The 19,055-nt window shown below is 32.5% G+C and overlaps 1 protein-coding gene across 1 annotated transcript; it reads right to left on the bottom strand.

The window, feature by feature from the left end:
- Positions 1–405: 405 nt before the first annotated feature.
- On the bottom strand, positions 406–18,515 carry LOC132739482 (CDP-diacylglycerol--glycerol-3-phosphate 3-phosphatidyltransferase, mitochondrial-like). The gene is made up of 9 exons (XM_060727197.1): positions 18,406–18,515; positions 15,311–15,548; positions 12,028–12,105; positions 10,860–11,149; positions 7,059–7,237; positions 5,159–5,478; positions 3,869–4,094; positions 3,372–3,454; positions 406–1,724 (listed from the first exon to the last, which is right to left on the bottom strand). Exons 1-9 carry the CDS (start codon positions 18,465–18,467, stop codon positions 1,605–1,607), a joined length of 1,596 nt encoding a protein of 531 aa, XP_060583180.1. The 5' UTR covers positions 18,468–18,515; the 3' UTR covers positions 406–1,604.
- Positions 18,516–19,055: the final 540 nt, after the last annotated feature.

The raw sequence follows: 19,055 nt of genomic DNA, 5'->3' as shown, positions 1-19,055 counted from the left end.
CACAGAAGAGCTTCAATTTAAATAAAACACAAATAAAATCATTTAATTCATAAAATACAACATTTGAAGTATGGTCTTACGCCTACAGGAGGTCATGTTGACACAAAAAATCAACAAAATACATTTAAAATTGAAGTTTTACTTTTATAAAATGTAATTTTATGTATTTGTTCAAAAAAGTTAATGCATAATTTACATTAAATAAGCCAATTCATTAATTACATATTAAATGAAATAAAGAATTAGCACTCAGCTTACATTTCCAAAAAATCATGCATGAAAACATGTGCTAGACAGTAAATATGAACAATTTTTCTAAAAACCAGTGATGGCTCTACAATCATAAAATAGGTGTAAAGATCATTTAAGTTCCAATTGACAAGAGAGGCATGATGGCACTAAAAAACTTGGTCAAATGATATCACAATTTATCTGAAAAATTGTACTTTGTTCTCAGGTGAGCTAAAACAGGAGGTAATCTTAATAGTGCAAAATGATTAAAGTTTCAATACTTTTAGCGATTGGTGTGACAGTGTATGATACAAAAACACTAATTGAAATGATGCTAAAAAAGCATAAAATTTTGTTAAATCTATGGCTGAGGTATGTGGTTTTGTAAGAGTATAAATATAAGTACAGGTATTAAAGTTTTAAGCAATGTCTAAAATAGTATAGTGAAAAAACTGAGTTGTACAAAAAACTTAATAAAAAGTCTTAAATGTAACAGGGGCACATCTTTTTTGTTTAAGTCCATGTCAGAAATTTGTTCATGGTTATATACTAGTACTGAAAGTTTTACAACACTAACTTAAAGGAATTAGTAAAATAAGTTGGATGCTATAAAAAAAACTTTATCAAAAGTATGATATGGAAGTAGAAGCTAACGGATAGTTATCCCATATTCTAAAATCAAAATAGAATGATCCAGCTTTAATATTAAAATCCTTAAATTTTCCTAGTTATTTTTCTATAATATATCAACCATGTATAATATATTGTTTGTTGGATAATATAACTTCACATTGTAACCAGTTTGTGGCTTCTACATCATATCAACTCTTACATTATTCAATTATTCAAGTGGAAGATCCAATACACCCTAAGTACCAGTATTTCATACATAAACAAGCAGTCAGTAAAGACAATCAAACTTCAGCTAAATGATTGCTTTACTTCCACATGTCATAATGCACATAACATGGCAGTGTGTGTAACTAACTAGACAGCTGTACAATTATTGTTGCAAAGTCCTCACAGTGATAACCTCCCTTGGCAGATTGTAATCACTGCCGTCATAGATGTCACATGATGATGAAAGTCACATGACATAACATCGAAATTCAAATGTAAATATCACCATTACATAACAAATCTAACATCATTTTTCTCTTTGTGTTTTATTTTAAACTTTTCATACCTACGTTCATTTGTGTTTATCAAAAAAAACTATCTTAAGTATACAAAATAATGAAAAATAAATTCATACTATAAAATATAAAAGAACAAAATATTGTTAAAAATGAGTGTGGTGGCAGAGATCTCTGTACAGATAAGGGGAGATCTCTTTGTAGGAGATTGTTACTGTAGCTGATTGTGCCTTTGTCTCAGAAGAGATTTTTTAAAAACCTGGTTACAAATCGTACCCAGAGAGGGACATATCGATCTGGATGTTGAAATGTCTTTGCTGTCACTTTATATGATGAACCATATAGTCTCTCATGTTCCTGTAATTAAATTATAAACATATTTAAGTTGTATTACATTGTAGTCATAAAGATTTTTGAGAGGTTATATACGAATATACCAAGTTCATTTAGCATAAAACAGAATACTTGCATTGCCAGGCATTTACAAGATGATAAATTTCACGATACACAAATAAAATTGTGGTACACCAGTATATTGACTACAGTAGAATAATGAATCACTAATACGTAGCTTACATTCTCACAATCAAATTATCAATTACTTTGAAAAACATAACCTAATTTAACCCCATGGTCATGATTTATATAACTTTTGAAGAGGTCTGTTAAGCAAAACTAGATGCCATGCCAAATACAAGTACATTGCATTTCACACAATAAGACTTCATTTTGTTTTCCTAAGATAAGTCTATAAATAAAGTATAAAATACAGAATCTAAGTGTCCACAAGGACAAGGCCGAATATTGACTTAAAAGGTATGATTAATATCAGTTTTACAAAATAGCTAAGCTCTTGGCAGTGTAGTTTCACGCATTAAATTTCACGTTAAAAGGTATGATTTATATCAGTTTTGCAAAATAGCTAAGCTCTTGGCAGTGTAGTTTCACGCATTAAATTTCACGTTAAAAGGTATGAATAATATCAGTTTTGCAAAATTGCTAAGCTCTTGGCAGTGTAGTTTCACGCATTAAATTTCACATTAAAAGGTATGATTAATATCAGTTTTGCAAAATAGCTAAGCTCTTGGCAGTGTAGTTTCACGCATTAAATTTCACGTTAAAAGGTATGATTAATATCAGTTTTGCAAAATAGCTAAGCTCTTGGCAGTGTAGTTTCACGCATTAAATTTCACGCATTAAGACTTATGTTGTTTTCCTAAACAAGTCTATATAAATCAAGTGATTGCTTGGAAGGGCCAATACTAACCAAAGAGGCATAGCTTATATAAATTATCTATATACTATAGGTCTACAAAGCAATGCAAAATAGCTGAGCTCTTGGCATTGTAGTTTCATGCATGAAGACTTATGTTATTTTCCTAAACAAGTCTATATAAATTAAGTGACTGCTTGGATGGGTCCAATATTAACCAAAAGGTAAGATTAATATAAATTTTGTATAGGTCTTAAAGACAATGCTTTATGCAAAATATCTAAGCCCTGGGCATTGTAATTTCACACAATAACAAGAACTGTCAGAGGACAAAAATGTTTTTTTCCCTATACAAGTCTGTATAAATCATGAGATCTAGGCATTTTCTAGGCAATTTTAATCTGAAGAACCCAAGTCCCGGCTTCTGCACATCATTTTGTTATAAGTAACTTTCTGCCAAATAGTTTTAATTTTCTTTAATTTCTTCAAAAGATACAGATTGGACATGAAATTTCAAATTTCCAAATGACTAAGTGTGACCTTGACAGGATGAAGGTCAAACCTGCACTCTGCAAGTTGTCTCTTTATGGTTAACATTTCTGCTGAGTAGTTTCAATTTCCTCTATTGGTTTAAAACCTACAGATCAGACATGAAAATGCTAACAGACAGACATACAGATGGACAGACAACCAGTTACATAACAATATAACCAATTTTTTTCCCTGCCTTTTAACTAGTAATATTGTTGAAGAAACATATTTTTGAAACTAGTGAAAATTCATCAACATACCTGTTTAAGCTGGTTTTGTAATGAGGTATTTGTAGTTAAAACAGCTACTTGACATTCTAAATCTCGATATATAGATCTGTAACCTACATTTAAATAAAACCAAAAAGTTATAATACATACATGTTATAAAATCATCAGTAATTATTTCAATATTTGTATGATACAAAGATGTGGATCTACTTAAATTGGTGAATTCAGTACTTATTGCTATTCATTCATCATTTTATAACAGCATAGTCATAAAGGTATGGAGTGGATAATTTATAAAACAACTGAATGTAGACAGTATAACAAATATGAAACTCTCATGATGACTAAATGAAAGGAGATAATTCCATCATTCTACAATAAATAATCAATATATAAAAGAATATTAGCAAACCATTAAAACTCTTATCTGCGAATTGTTTCTTCTTGATAACTTCATAAACTTTATTTCTAATATCTAATTATTTGAAACTGTTATTCAATATAAAACATAAACCAATAATTATTACCAAAATTTGGTGATCCAATCAAGGTGAGAACAGGTAAATTGGATTGTTGTATATAGTACCACAACCCTTTTACATGAAATGTCCAGTCCAGTTTATAGTACTCGTATAGGGAGATCCTTTCCTCCTCACATTGTTTGCATGTTTCCTCATAGAAACGTCTAGCTATCTGTGTATAGGCATGTGGAACATAACCAGATATCCCAGATGATCCGAAGAATCCATTTGTCTGTTTGTATAACAATAGACAAAGTAACATATAATATCATACAAGTATTTCTCATTTAGTTGTCTCATCTTGACTAAAGGTTTCCCATTTCTTGCAAGTAGACATAACTGCTTGGTACAAATAAAAATTGTCTTTATGCGGAATGCTAAGTTCAAATTCAATATCTAAATAAATTAATGCATTCTGTTGTAGGCTTCAATGGATGCAGAAAGAATATTTACCACACTAATTCCAATGACTTTTTAAATCATGATATCATTCCCTAATTTAAATAGTTTTACATAATTAATGTGGTGTGTCTGAGATAGCAAAAATACTCTTTGTTTAAACATTGACCTAATAACCTTGTTTCATTTAACCGACCATACTCAAAGTATTTTTTAGATTTTAAACATTAATTATGTCTATTAATTACATAACATGACATTTTGCTTGTATTTTGTTGTACTCAGCAATGATTACAAAACTTATCTGCTTAAGAATTAAGTTGCTATTTTCTGTTCGGGTCATATCCCACACAATAAGTCAGCATGCATTCAGATAAAATACAGGGTTGTCTATTGATGACCTTTTTTTCTTCATTGCAAATGGCATCAAATTTAAATCAATGTAAACTTCATGGATTAATACTAACATCAGTTACAGATTATTGTTGGCTAAACACTGACCAGCTAAACCCTGACCAAATGTACACTTTTAATCAACAGAATAAATCAATCAGTCCATAATAAATCAGTAGACAGAAACATCAGTGACACTTGTACAGGCTTCCTTATAATGGTTTGACAAAGCTAAAAAAACATGACCATCCTATGAGGAAAATTAGAACATCTATATATTAAGATAAAGTTTCAATAACCTTGATCTAATCACACTGAAATATTTAATATTTAAGATTCCAGTCAATAATGAAGATACTACAAGAGATTTTAAGTAAATTTATACTAAGAATGTTAGAAATACGGTCAAACTGGCAACTTAATACTCAAACAACATTTTTGAAAAACATACATATAAGGTTAATGTGTAGAGGTATAAAGTGTCTAATTATCAAATAAGCTTACCTCAGGAGATGCTGTGAGGATCCTAAACACTGCATTTGACTTGTTTATCACATAATCTACATAATTACTAGTTAAATTAAAATATCCTGAGGCTAACAGTATTCTATCAGGGGTTTCAGATTTTGTAAACAGTCGTTCAGTCACTACTTCATCATCTTTTATTTTAAATGGTCCCATCTGTATCAAAGGATATAACCATGTATCTACATCGCTGTCATTTGAATTAAGTTGAGTTGAGGCCCTTGATTCTTTCCAGAAAGAGTTTAATTTTGAAATGGTATCTTCAGCATAGTCTTTAAACACTTGTACATCCTCTGAACCTAGAAAAAATATTATTTTCTCAAATAAATAAATAAATAATTGTTTGAAAGGGTAATAGTACATATATGTGATTAATAATTTCATACCACAATATATATTCTGTATGATGGTCTTTAGATGCAACTAATTAGAAAATAAATTCTACAACATACTTACTGGAACAGAAAATATAAAAAATGACTATTACTCATTTCAATCATAGTAAGCTTTAACTTTTAAGGATGGTCATTATTATACAGCAATATCTTTTAAAATATTCAATATTGTCAGTTCACTTCTTGGTCGATACTACTATGGTATAAACAATAATATAAAGATTTTAATTAAACAAGAGCTGTTATAGGAGCAGTGTGCTTCACTTTTCTCAGTGGTTTATAGAATGATGAAAGTAAAGTATAAAATGGGGCATTATTAAAAACAAAAGCTTAAATATGTGCAAAAATAAAAAAAAATCAACTGAAAAATCAAGATACTATGCACAACTAGGCATGGTAACAAAAAATCCTAAAGTTTCACAGAAATCACCCAGCGGTTTTGGAAATGAAGCATGGACAAGATTATTTTACTCAAAAATAGACCACTACTGGGCAATTTATATTTGTGGAAAAAAATTAAGCAAATATCAAGAGAGAATGTACAATTAGGCTTGGTGACAAACAATCCTGTGAAGTTTCACTGAAATCCCCCCCCAGCGGTTTTGGTGACGAAGCGTGGACAAGCTCATTTTACTCAAAAATTGACAATTAAGGGGCCATAACTGTGCCAACATAATTTAAGCGGAAGATCAAGAGAGTATGCTCAACTAGGCATGGTGACAAAAAATCCTGTGAAGTTTCACTGAAATCTCCCAAAGCCGTTTTGGATCTCCCAAAGCGGTTTTGGAGATGAATTGCGGACAAGATTACTGGATGGATGGACAGACCGACATCTGGACAGGACAATAACTATATGCCGCCCTTCCAGGGCATAAACAGAAGTGATAGTATAACATGCCCTTGATACAAGTATATAAAATATGAATTGAATATCTGTGATTTTTGAGAAAATTACAAATATAGAGACATAAAAGGGAGATATTGCAAAAATAACCTTAAGGTTTTTAATTTCTGCCTTTTAGGAATGCACTCCAAATTTTAAAGAGAACAAGTACTCTTAGTTCACAGTAAATATTTTTAGAGTTTTTTGAGATATAAACCTTAACAAAAAAGTTATCCACAGTATAAAATGTAAGTCCAAAAAAGGATATCTCATGATTTTAGATTAATCTGCCCTTACATATTGGAAATGAACAAGTATACCAAGAGAATAGCTCATGTGGTTTAGTGAGTAGATGGACCTTTATTTCTAAGTGCACTTTCATATGAAACTTTGATTTAATAGCTTTGTTAGTATTGTTTTAATGAAGTAAATACTATAAACAGAAACTTGCCCTAAAAAGTCAACCAATATGAATGTTGAAGAGTATGTCATAACAATACCTATCATTTAAACCTATCATTTTGTTCATTTCCTGCTTAAAGAATGAGGTAATCAATAAGGTATTGAAGGACTAAAGATATTGCAATAGAACGTCCCTTACCATCATATGGATGTGGTGCTCCTTCAGGATAAACTGTGGTATTATTGCACTGTAGATGGAATGAGAAACGTGACACAGCACACACGAGATCACATAAGTAGTTTGACATTTCTGGACATGTTCTAAACTGGATATATCTATCTTGACGATTAGTGAAATAAGAATCACTTAGATTTGCACTGAAATATCAATACAAATGTATAAACAACAAGGTCATGCAAAATTATTTGTTGCCATTTTAATTCTTGTAAACTTAAACCCTTTGCTACCCCTCATAACAATTTCTAGAGTGTATATTTATGAATAATTCTGATTCAAATTTATATATCAGACAGTTTAAAATAAAGAATACTGGACGCAGTAAGAAAGACAAAACTATGAAAGAAAAATCAATTATGTATAATTATCTTTTAAGTTATAGTAAAAAAATAACATAGTTAACATCAATTCCAAGATCAAGGGGAATAATACTAGAAATAGTCTCGCTAGAGTTATGAACCTTGTCACACAACATGTGTGTTATGATAAGAAATATATATTTGAAGTTTGAAGTAGATACCTTAACAAGAGGGCCATAATGGCCCTGAAGTCGCTCACCTGTATATAGGCCCCCGTAGCAAGGCCAGTTTAAACCACAAGGCTTTTATTTAAAAAAACTTGGTAGACACCCATTAGAAGATGTTTCATGCTAAACATCTAAGGTCTAGCTGGTCAAAGTTTTTCTTTACACATACAGTTAAAAACAATGACACACCTGGGGCAGGGCCAGTTTGGACCCAAGGGCTTTTATTTGAACAATCTTTGTAGACACTTACTAGAAAATGTTTCATGCTTAATATCTGAAATCTAGCTATTCACATCTTTCAAAGAAGATTTTTAAAGTTTTTGTTAAACACATATAAGGAAAATGAATGACCCCCGGGGCGGGGCCAATTTTGACCCCAGGGCTTTTATTTGAACAAACTTAGTAGACAGTCTCTAGAAGATGTTTCATGCTTAGTATCTAAACTCTAGCTATTTGGTTTTTTTTCAAAGAAGATTTTTTAAGTTTTTGCTATACACATATAAGGAAAATCAATGACCCCCGGGGCGGGGCCAATTTTGACCCCAGGGCTCTTATTTGAACAAACTTGGTAGACATCCATTAGAACATGTTTCATGCTAAATATCTCAGCTCTAGCTCTTTGGGTTCTTTAACCTTTTCCCTTATATAAGCGCGTTTTGACACGGCTTTTTGCCCCCCCCCTTTTGAGGCCTCAAACAGTGAAAAAATGTCCTATTTAGACCCAAACACTGTTTTTCGTTTGAGAAATGTTGTTAAAAAAAGTGACCATTTTTCGGCAATCCGTCCCCCATCCAAATAATACATCAGGGGGTTGCCAGAAGGGGATGTGCCCCCTTCTGTTTGGGGGGTTTGAAGGGGGGCGGAGTCCCCTCATCGCCAAGAAAATTTTGGACTTGTGAGAGGCTTAAAATGACCCCAGGTTGATCATAAAGTAACGTGTAACCACGCTGAAAAGCCTTTGACTCTATCTCAATCCATTGAGAAGTTTGCAGCACTTTGAAATAAATTTTGATGGAAAAAATCGAGGCAAAAATAGTGATTTTTGGGCAATTTTGAGATGTCCCATCGTTGCCATGGTAACAGGAAATTTAAGACTGAGCATGTTGTTACAAAGGCAATGGTCCAGTCAACATTTGTGCCAAGTTTTTAGATTAGTATTGAAGCATTTTTCATAGTTTCATAGCAGTTTGAACTTGTAAGAGGAGCTTTTTCAGTTAAAATAGCCATTTTTACGATATGCTCATGGGGAAAGGGTTAACTAAAAAAATATAAATGTTACAAAACAACAATTTTTCACAAATTAGGTAAAAAGACCACATGTTAACATGGAAAAACTAGATTTTGGGTGATTCCAAGGTTTTTCATCATTTTTTTTGTTAACCTTTTCCCTTATATAAGCGTGTTTTCGACGGCTTTTTTGCCCCCCCCTTTGAGGCCTCAAACAGTGAAAAAAATGTCTATTTAGACCCAAACACTGTTTTTCGTTTGAGAAATGTTGTTAAAAAAAGTGACCATTTTTCGGCGCCGTCCCCCCATCCAAATAATACATCAGGGGGTTGCCAGAAGGGGGATGTGCCCTTCTGTTTGGGGGGTTTGAAGGGGGGCGGAGTCCCCTCCCCATCGCCAAGAAAATTTTGGACTTGTGAGAGCTTAAATGACCCCAGGTTGATCATAAAGTAACGTGTAACCAACGCTGAAAAGCCTTTGACTCTATCTCAATCCATTGAGAAGTTGCAGCACTTTGAAATAAATTTTGATGGAAAAATCGAGGCAAAATAGTGATTTTTGGCAATTTTGAGATGTCCCCTCGTTGCCATGGTAACAGGAAATTTAAGACTGAGCATGTCGTTACAAAGGCAATGGTCCAGTCAACATTTGTGCCAAGTTTGATTAGTATTGAAGCATTTTTCACAGTTTCATAGCAGTTTGAACTTGTAAGAGGAGGCTTTTCAGTTAAAATGGCCATTTTTCACGATATGCTCATGGGGGAAAGGGTTAAAAGAAGATTTTTTAAGTTTTTACTATATGCATATAGGGAAAATCAATGACCCCCTGGGGCGGGGCCAATTTTGACCCAAGGGCTTTTATTTGAACAAACTTGGTAGACACTGATTAGAGGATGTTTCACGCTAAATATCTTAGCTCTAGCTCTTTGGGTCCTTTAAAAGAAGATTTTTTTAAGTTTTGACTATATGCATATAGGGAAAATCAATGACCCCCTGGGGCGGGGCCAATTTTGACCCCAGGGCTTATATTTCAACAAACTTGGTAGACACTCACTAGAAGATGTTTAATGCTTAGTATCTCAGCTCTAGCTCTTTGGGTTTTTTAGAAGAAAATATTTAAAGTTCTGCATGGAATTAAATTCTTTGAACAATTTTCAAAGGTGACCACCAAAGGAACATTCCTGTGAAGTTTGGATGAAATTGGCTTAGTGGTTTATGAGAAGATTTCATTTAAAGTAAAAGTTTACGGATGCCGGACGGACGGACGCCGGACAAAAAGCGATCACAAAAGCTCACCCTGTCACTTTGTGACAGGTGAGCTAAAAAGTCATAGTAAAAAATAACATTTTGCTAGTAAAAAAAATCTAAGTTTATGGGGAGATAATTCTTGCAATATTGGTGCTAGAGTTACGAACCTTGTCACATAAGATGTGGATGATGATAAGGTATATATATTTGAAATATGAAATTGATCCCTTAAGAAATAAAGAAGAAAAAGTAAAAAATAGTATTTTTTCAGGAAAATTCTAAGTTCAAGGGGAGATAAACCTGAAAATATTGGTGCTAGAGTTATGAACCTTGTAACATAAGATGTGTTTGATGATAAGGAACATATATTTGAAGTATGAAGTCTATCCCTTATGAAATAAAGAAGTAACCGTAAAAAAATAGTATTTTTTAAGCAAAATTCTAAGTTCAAGGGGAGATAAATCTGAAAATATAGGCGCTAGAGTTATGAACCTTGTCACATAAGATGTGGTTGATGATAAGGAACATATATTTGAAGTTTGAAGTTGATACCTTAAGAAATGACAAAGTTATAGTGAAAAATATTTTACTGCACCAAAACTTTAATCTGAAATCTGGACGTGTACGCCACCGCCGACGCCGGGGCGAGTAGGACAGCTCTCCATATACTTCGTATAGTCAAGCTAAAAACTGTTCAGCTAATCTTGTTGAGTATTGGATGAAATTAACAGGCAATTGTTTATTTAATAAATTCTCACTTACCCACTAATAATAAAATCATTGTCAGCCAGATAAATCTTCATGTGATTCAAACCAACAATCTCGTTCATCCTCTCAGGTAAAAATTTCTTCCAGAATCCCCTTAAATCTGGTGTATGGTACAAATACACCTGTACTTTGTCTCCATATTTCTCCAGCAGGGGCAGTAACATTGTTCTAGAGCTTTTGTTAACTCCCCTTGATCCTCTTGTGTAATCTAATAGAACATGAACTTCAAAACTGTCATTATTGTTTTGTACTGCTCTCTCACATGCTGACTCAATACTCTTTATCTGTAGAATTAAATATCTTTATGCATTCAAACATATTTGAAAATGAGAGTTAATTTCACCATATCTTTACAGAATTAGAATTATAATTATATTGATATAATTGTTAAGATTTAACACTATCTAGAACACATGCTATCCACATCGTCCTTTAAAGGTTCATGCCTCCAGATGAGCCAAAATATTTAAAGAAATTAAACTCGAGAAAAATGTTCAAAGATTTTATGAAAAGTCAAAAGAATCGAAATTCAACTTCAAGTAATAGTTAACATGTTATGTGTGATTAATGCCAGATTTTGCAGTATTCATCTACCAAATATGGAAGATATCATTAATAAAAGAAGTACTTGGGTGAAATTTAAGATATAAAGCAAAAAGTGGCAACATGACTGTGTGGTAATCCTTCCGACTAGAAATCTTAGGATGTGCTGACTGTGGTGCAAACCTCATCATGGGCAAATCCTTATTTTTGAGATTTTGCCACCCTTCAAACCCCCCAAACAGAAGAGGGCACATTCCCCGTGTAGCGACCCCTTGATGTACCTTTTGATGGGGGGCAGCGCCGAAAAAGTGATCACTTTTTTAACAACATTTCTCAAAAAGAAAAATAGTGTTTGGGGCCTGAATAGGGTAGTTTTTCACTGTTTGAAGCCTCAGAAAAGGGGGGGGGGGGGTTTTGTGGAAAAGCTGTTAAAACACGTCTATATGAGGTAAATGGTTAAACTAATGGCAGAATGTCTTCTCCATTAGAATGCAAACTATTCATACATAGGTGACCAAATGCTTTCCTTTAAAGCACCTAGGGTGTAAGATAAGATTTTCTACACATGTGCAAAAAGTTCAGTCTGAAAAGCAAGAAAACGTCGAGATTTCAACCTTACCAATTCATTTTCAAGACGATCTGTTCCAAGATATAATGATGCAATAACAATGCGTCTTTTTGCATTCCTTGTCATGTCCTGAAATACAATACAAAATGTATCCCATCTTTGTCATATACAAAATATACTGTGCCTCCATATCAAAACTAAATTTAAAGTCTTCATTTTATCTGTTTTAGGCGTCAATAGTGTTGTTTTATGTCATTTCTTTTGGGGGAATTAAAGCAGGACCCAAAATAAAGAAATTCTCTTTGCTCAAATTCAGACCTCGAGTATATGAATGATCATAAACTGTTTGATTAATGGAAATCCTGAGGCTTGAGACAGAACTATGAAAAAATATTTAATACCTAAGGGTCATACATTATTTTTCTGTGCAAAATGAGCCTGCCTCCAAATGTACAAGTTTACAAAGTTTCTAAACATTTTTTTAAACCATAAACCTCTCTAGTAATGACATACAAAAACAATAATAATAATAAGTGTTTATCAGGTAACATGTATCAAGTGATACCATCCTACAGTTCTTATAGTAAGTTATACTGCAAAGAATTTATGTTACAATTTATGAATAAACCAGTAGATACCCAATAACACTATAATTTCAACGAGATGTTGACTGAGTCTTTCTGTTGAGGAATGACCTGATCACAAATTTCCTGTGGCACTGTGAGCGCTATGCTAAAAATGAAATTCATGACTAGGTCTTTCCAAATAAAAGATTGATGTACGAAGCCTGAATATCCAACTAATAAATTATCTTTTGTTTAAACAGGTCTCTCCGTAATATATAGACCAGTCATAAACAATACAGGAGGTGTGTAGGAATGATAATTAACAGTCTGATACACAATGTATTAAATGTTAAAAATTCAAACTAGTAATATAAGAATTGCTGGAAGCATGGGTTCAAACCCCATTAGGGGCAAGTTATTGTTTCCTTGAGCAAGAAACATTGCATTTGCTGCTTAATACTGATTGGTTCCAGGCATGGATTAAAGATTGTGTTCTGTAGCTTCCTCCAGTCAAACTAAAATAAATTCTGTATAAACATTCAAACAAACAGCGCTTCTTACATCACAACAAAATTATACATTGTATTACACATCTGATCTGTATTAGCAAAGCTGACAAAAGAAGCACTTATAATCTTCATTCTCAGTGTAATAAAAAACTAGGACAATCAAACAAAAAATACTGTTAGAGTAATTATAATTTTCAACAGATTCAGTGAGTGAACAAATAGTTTTAGTCTTTTATTCAACTTTAGAATTTCCAAAATATTTTCCACATTGATGTAACTTATAGAAATGTTACAATAACAAGTTTAAAGCTTAAGGCTATAAACATCAAGGAAGTAATCTTTAATATTTCACACACACATACATTTAAATGCCTTCTGGTGAAGTCAACATTTTTGTTGCTAATTAATTCATTATCAAGACTGATGCAATACCATTGATACAAACAAGAACTTTGTAAGCAAGAAAAAAAATCTATCATAATGAAAATCTGTAAATATGTTGTCAAATCGCTTAGCGTAAACTAGAAATGTGTCCATAGGACACGGATGCCCTCAAAAACCACTGTCCTGTCAATATTATGACTCAAGGTCAAATATTTTTTGGACTACATGTGCCACAAGTTGAAAACTAAAAATCTTTTACTAAGTAAAGGGCAAGAACTTTACAAATACTAAACAAATCCACAAGCAAACCCCAAGGTGCATAAGTACACATGCTGACCAACATTCTTGTAAACTTTCAGGCCTACAAGTCAAATACTTTTTGAGCTATGCATGAACAAGTTGAAAATTGGAAATTTATACTACTGTAAGTCAAGGGCAATAACTCTAACAAAACTGAAAAAAATCCACATGCAAAGTCACAGGTGCATAGCTTCACAGTGATGTTGCTCATTAATCCTGTAATTTAGTGATGTTGATCATTATTCCTGTAAAGTTGGTTGATTCTAACTCAAGCACTCAAGGAAACACAACATCATGAAACGGTTTTTACTAAGTCAAGGGCAATAATTCTTCAAATACTGGATAAATTCACAAGCGAAACCCAAGGTGCACAACTACATATGCTGAGCAACATTCCCATAAGGTTTCATGACTCTATGTCAAATACTTTTTGAGTTACATGCGAAACAAGTTGAAAATTGCAAAATTTTCTAAGTCAAGGGGAATAACTCTAAAAATACTTAATAAATCCACACGAAAATACCCAGGCGTACAACTACACATGCTGATCAACATTCCTGTAAAGTTTCATGACTCTATGTCAAATCCTTTTTGAGTTACATGCAAAACAAGTTGAAAATTGCAAAATTTTACTAAGTCAAGGGCAATAACTCTAAAAATACTATATAAATCCACACGAAAATACCCAGGTGCACAACTTCACATGCTGATCAACATTCCTGTAAAGTTTCATGACTCTAGGTCAAATCCTTTTTAAGTTACGTGTGACACAAGTTGAAAATTGCAAATTTTTACTAAGTCAAGGGCAATAACTTAAAAAATACTGAATAAATCCAGACGAAAATACCCAGGTGCACAACTGCACATGCTGATCAACATTCCTATTAAGTTTCATGACTTTAGGTCAAATACTTTTTGAGTTACGTGCAACACAAAAGAGAACTGACGGAAGAACGGACTAGGGTAAATCAAAATCCCCCCCCCCCCCCATTAAAATGGGGACACAAAAACTAAATGTCAAAATATTTCTATGTCAAAACCTATCAAAAATTAATAAACAATAAGTATGTAACCATGTAACCTTCCAAGTTTCTTACAACAGCTCAACTTTTACGTAAATTTTCATAGTAGCTCAACTTTCACACAGTTTAATCAGTTCAACTTTCTTTCATAATTTCTTAATGCAGTTCAGCTTTCACATAATTTCTTACAGAAGTTCAACTTTCATATAATTTCTCAAAGCAAAACTTTCACATTTCTAATAGCAGCTCAATTTTCACATGATTTTTAATAGCAGTTCAACTTTCACATTAATTTTCTCAAAGCAGTTCAACTTTTACATATAATTTCTCATAGCAGCTCAACTTTCACGTAATTTCTCAGAGCAGTTAACTTTCACATAATTTCTTATAGCAGTTCAACTTTCACATAATTTCTCAAAGCAGCTCAACTTTCACATTATTATATATCAACAACAATGATGCAAATTCTAAAAGTATCAGGCAATCAAAACTTTATTAATTCTTAAAATATATATATATTAAAGTAAAGAATAAATGCATATAAAAATCTTACTTTAAAAGTGTTATAAAAGTCTGCTGGCTGATTGATAACTGTGATGTTGTCTCCATCAACACCAAAACACGGCACATGGTCATTCATCCAACCAAACTTCTTGTGTAGAGCTGGCCTTAATGACATCCTTGAAGAAATAGTATGGCTTTCTTCTTTACCACCTTTTAGTTCTTCAGCTAAACAATGTTTATTTCTCCTTGACAACAGCAGTAATGCATTCGAAAAAACTGGAATACCACTGTGAATAATGATAACAAATAGTTAGTATACAGTTATTTCATAATTATGTGATTTGGGAACAGTCAAACTGTTGGCCCGAGGTGGAGGGGGTAGTGTTTTGAACTGGATCCCGAGGCCGTATGTCGAGGGAAACAGTTCAAAACACTATCCCCTACACCAAGACTGTTCCTAAATCACATATGAAATAACTGTTTTATTACCTGATCAATAAGTGTTTTAACAGTACTTGCAGAAGAAAAAAGAAACAAGAAAATAGTTTTGCACATATGTTAATAATCAAACTAAATATTTTAACTTTGTCACGTCACATCTGATTTATGATCAAGATCGATGGACGCTTCAAGTGGGAATCCTCTATGACGTCAATGACGTCGGAGCACTTGCTGGAAACAGCCGAAACTATTGACCGGTCAACAGTTCGCAAACGTTGACGTTTTTAGGATTTCAGAAAACAGATAAAAAATCAAATTACATTTATATAAGGTATCAGGTAATAACAGTCATGTATTACTCCATCAGCATTAGACACATTAGAATTATCTATTTGCCAATAATATTCTAGAATTTGAATAAAAAAATTGCCAGCAAATGTTTATAGTAAAATTTGGTATATATACCTTAACTGCCTGCCTGCAAGAATATGCTTAGTGTCACTTTAACATTATTTCAAACACAGATAAAATATACAAATTTCCTTTAATTTTCTCTAAAATATTTTTCAAAAAGGACTTTAAGGAATCGATCTAATTCTAACATATATCTTTTTCATCCATGCATTTTGGAAGAGTAAGTTTGTTTCTTCTTTATAAAAATTCATACAGTAATATTTGCAGCACATATTTATTATTTAGCATAATACTCTAACTGTTAAAAAAGCTGTTAACAGAATGATATATTCAAATATCATAAAATTTTGATGATGATTTAAAAATAGCTTAATTATAAGGTTGAATGAAGTTGATCTTTGCTTCGTTTTTTTGCCCAGTTCCTGTTTCATTTTTTTTATAATACTAGTAAACGTATTGAATTTGATATATTATATTTTATCACTTAAATTATCACTGTCAGGTACGTGAAAAGGTGCAGATTTTCTGTGATACGGTGCTTCCGTCAAAGTTGAGTACGATTCAATTTGAAATAATCTGTTTTCACAGCATTTAGAATTTCATTTATAACGGACCAGTAGTTTTGATGATATTGCATTAGTTTACGAATTTATTGATGTATCCTCGTACACAAATGGGTAAAAATATATCCTATTATCCCAGTGTCAATTTCAATAATTATCTTACAAGTTGTTTTTCATAGATATATATCTTAAATTCTTTGATAATTTGATGAGTTGAGTTGAAATCATGTGAATCAGGGTCAGCTTGGCCCTTAAACGTACTTGGCCCTCGAGTCAGCTCAGCCCTATTCCAACTTGGCACAGGTCAACTCGGCCCATATATATAATTATATATTACTGGTAATGATTACTTTTATTACTTTTGATATTAATCATAACTTTCATGGTTTAACATTTTCACATCAACAGACCTCTACTCAAGGATATTGAAAAGTTTTATTGATGAAAGTTCCAATTTGTATGTGAATTTGTAGAGAAAGAAAGAATTTACAATTGATACGCATGTTTTGCTACTCACGATATTTTTGTAAAAAATATCGTTAAAAAAGCATTGGTCGTATTAAAGAACAAACTGTTTTAAATACAATTACATTTATTGTCACAAAAATTCAATCTTAAAACTCTATTTATTGATCAATATTTAACATATATTGTCTTGATCTCTCTTCTTAACAAAGATAATTTCAAACAAATACGTACAGGTACACTGCCAAATTTTTCAATTTCTGTTTGTAAGTGATCATATTTCTGAAAAACCTTAAAGTAATTTTCTCCTTAAAAATTCTATTAACTAAACAATCTATATCCCAATATATGTTTTTAATAGAGGGCCGAGTTGACCTGTGCCAAGTTGGTATAAGGCCGAGTTGACCCTTTACCAAATCATGTGACATATAAAATTATCAAATATAATAGCGAGCTCGACGAACTGGCCCAAAGGGCCTGCACACAAAGCGAGCTTTACGGTAAAAGCGAGTACCTGCTAAGTGATGGTTTAAAAAACTTTCGTCCGAAGTACCGAATTGGACACATTGCAACTTTTCAAATTACAAGATAACGATAAAAGTTGATGTACTCTGATTGAAAACGGAAGCATAGACTGGTGTCCTGCGCGCTTATATAGGAACCATAATAGAAAGGGGGAACCAGAATAAACGGAAGCAGTGTATAAAATATCGAATGACAATTTTAAAACAGAAAATGTAAAATAAAAATGAACGTTTATTTTAAACTATCTTACGGTAAAAGAAAATTGAGCCCGCTTTGAGGCTTTGCCTTTTTCATATTATATGGATAAGTGAACTTCAAACAAAGACAAGTCAATTTTGTAAGCTACCTAATCCATGGACAAGAAATAGGTTCAGAGATTTTGCCAGCTCTGGAACACAGTACATCACGATTGTTTAATTTCATGAAACAATTTTTTAGGAATAAGAGCAGAAACAATGATTTTCATAAGAAACAATGATTTTCAAAAGAAACATTATCAACATTATAATGACTTAAGTTCAATTCTGCACAAGCATACATATAAACTAGATCTAGTAAATCGTCACTAATATGGGGCAAATCATTTAATGGAGGAAAAGTCATTTTGGGTCGAATCGATAGTGGGGCGAATCGTAGTATATTACCGTACGGTAGAATATGCAGTGATAGTCATAGAGATTAATGATTGTTTTGAACAAAGTTGACCGAAATAATAAATAACGTGAATAGTTCGTACCATTTCTTTTGAAGAATAAAGCCTAAAGTGTCTAAAATATACTTTGACTTTCGTCCAGCCATACCACTTCCGCTAATAACACTAATCGGAATTCGGCGTTTATCGTTCTTATCCGAAGACGAACGGAAAGGGCCGAAAAGTTGCGATAAAAACTCAATTTTCAATAATTCCAGTAAATGTCTAAATTACAGGATTTATAAACAGGATTTTTGTTTTGAGCCATACCTCAGCAAGTTACCTATGAATTTAGCTTTAATTCTCTTTAAATTTAGAAGTATGAATCACAAACTTCCTATTGAAAAAGGAAGGTTTGATGATATTCCAAGAGAACTCACAGACACTTGGGGTTTGGAGCTCAAAACGCCTTTAAAATCCAAATAAAATGCATATTTGTCAAATCCCAGCACATGTACTGATCATATATATCAAAAAAACTTAATATAAGCCGTTTTGAAAAAAATTCATATTTCAACATCTATAATAATTATTATAGATGTTGAAATATTGCCATTTGTAGTATTTTGTTTTTACATATTATTTGCCATTTTGTATTATTTTGTATGTATGTACTGTTTTATGTTGTCACATGCCCATATGGGCCCTGACTTATTCAAATAAACCTTGAAACCTACGCAGTGATCTCCCCTTAT

This window comes from Ruditapes philippinarum, unplaced genomic scaffold, assembly GCF_026571515.1.
Source record: "Ruditapes philippinarum isolate M1 unplaced genomic scaffold, ASM2657151v2 ctg4026_1_1_1_1, whole genome shotgun sequence".
NCBI lineage: Eukaryota > Metazoa > Mollusca > Bivalvia > Venerida > Veneridae > Ruditapes > Ruditapes philippinarum.
This window is presented reverse-complemented; position numbering and strand designations above follow the sequence as displayed.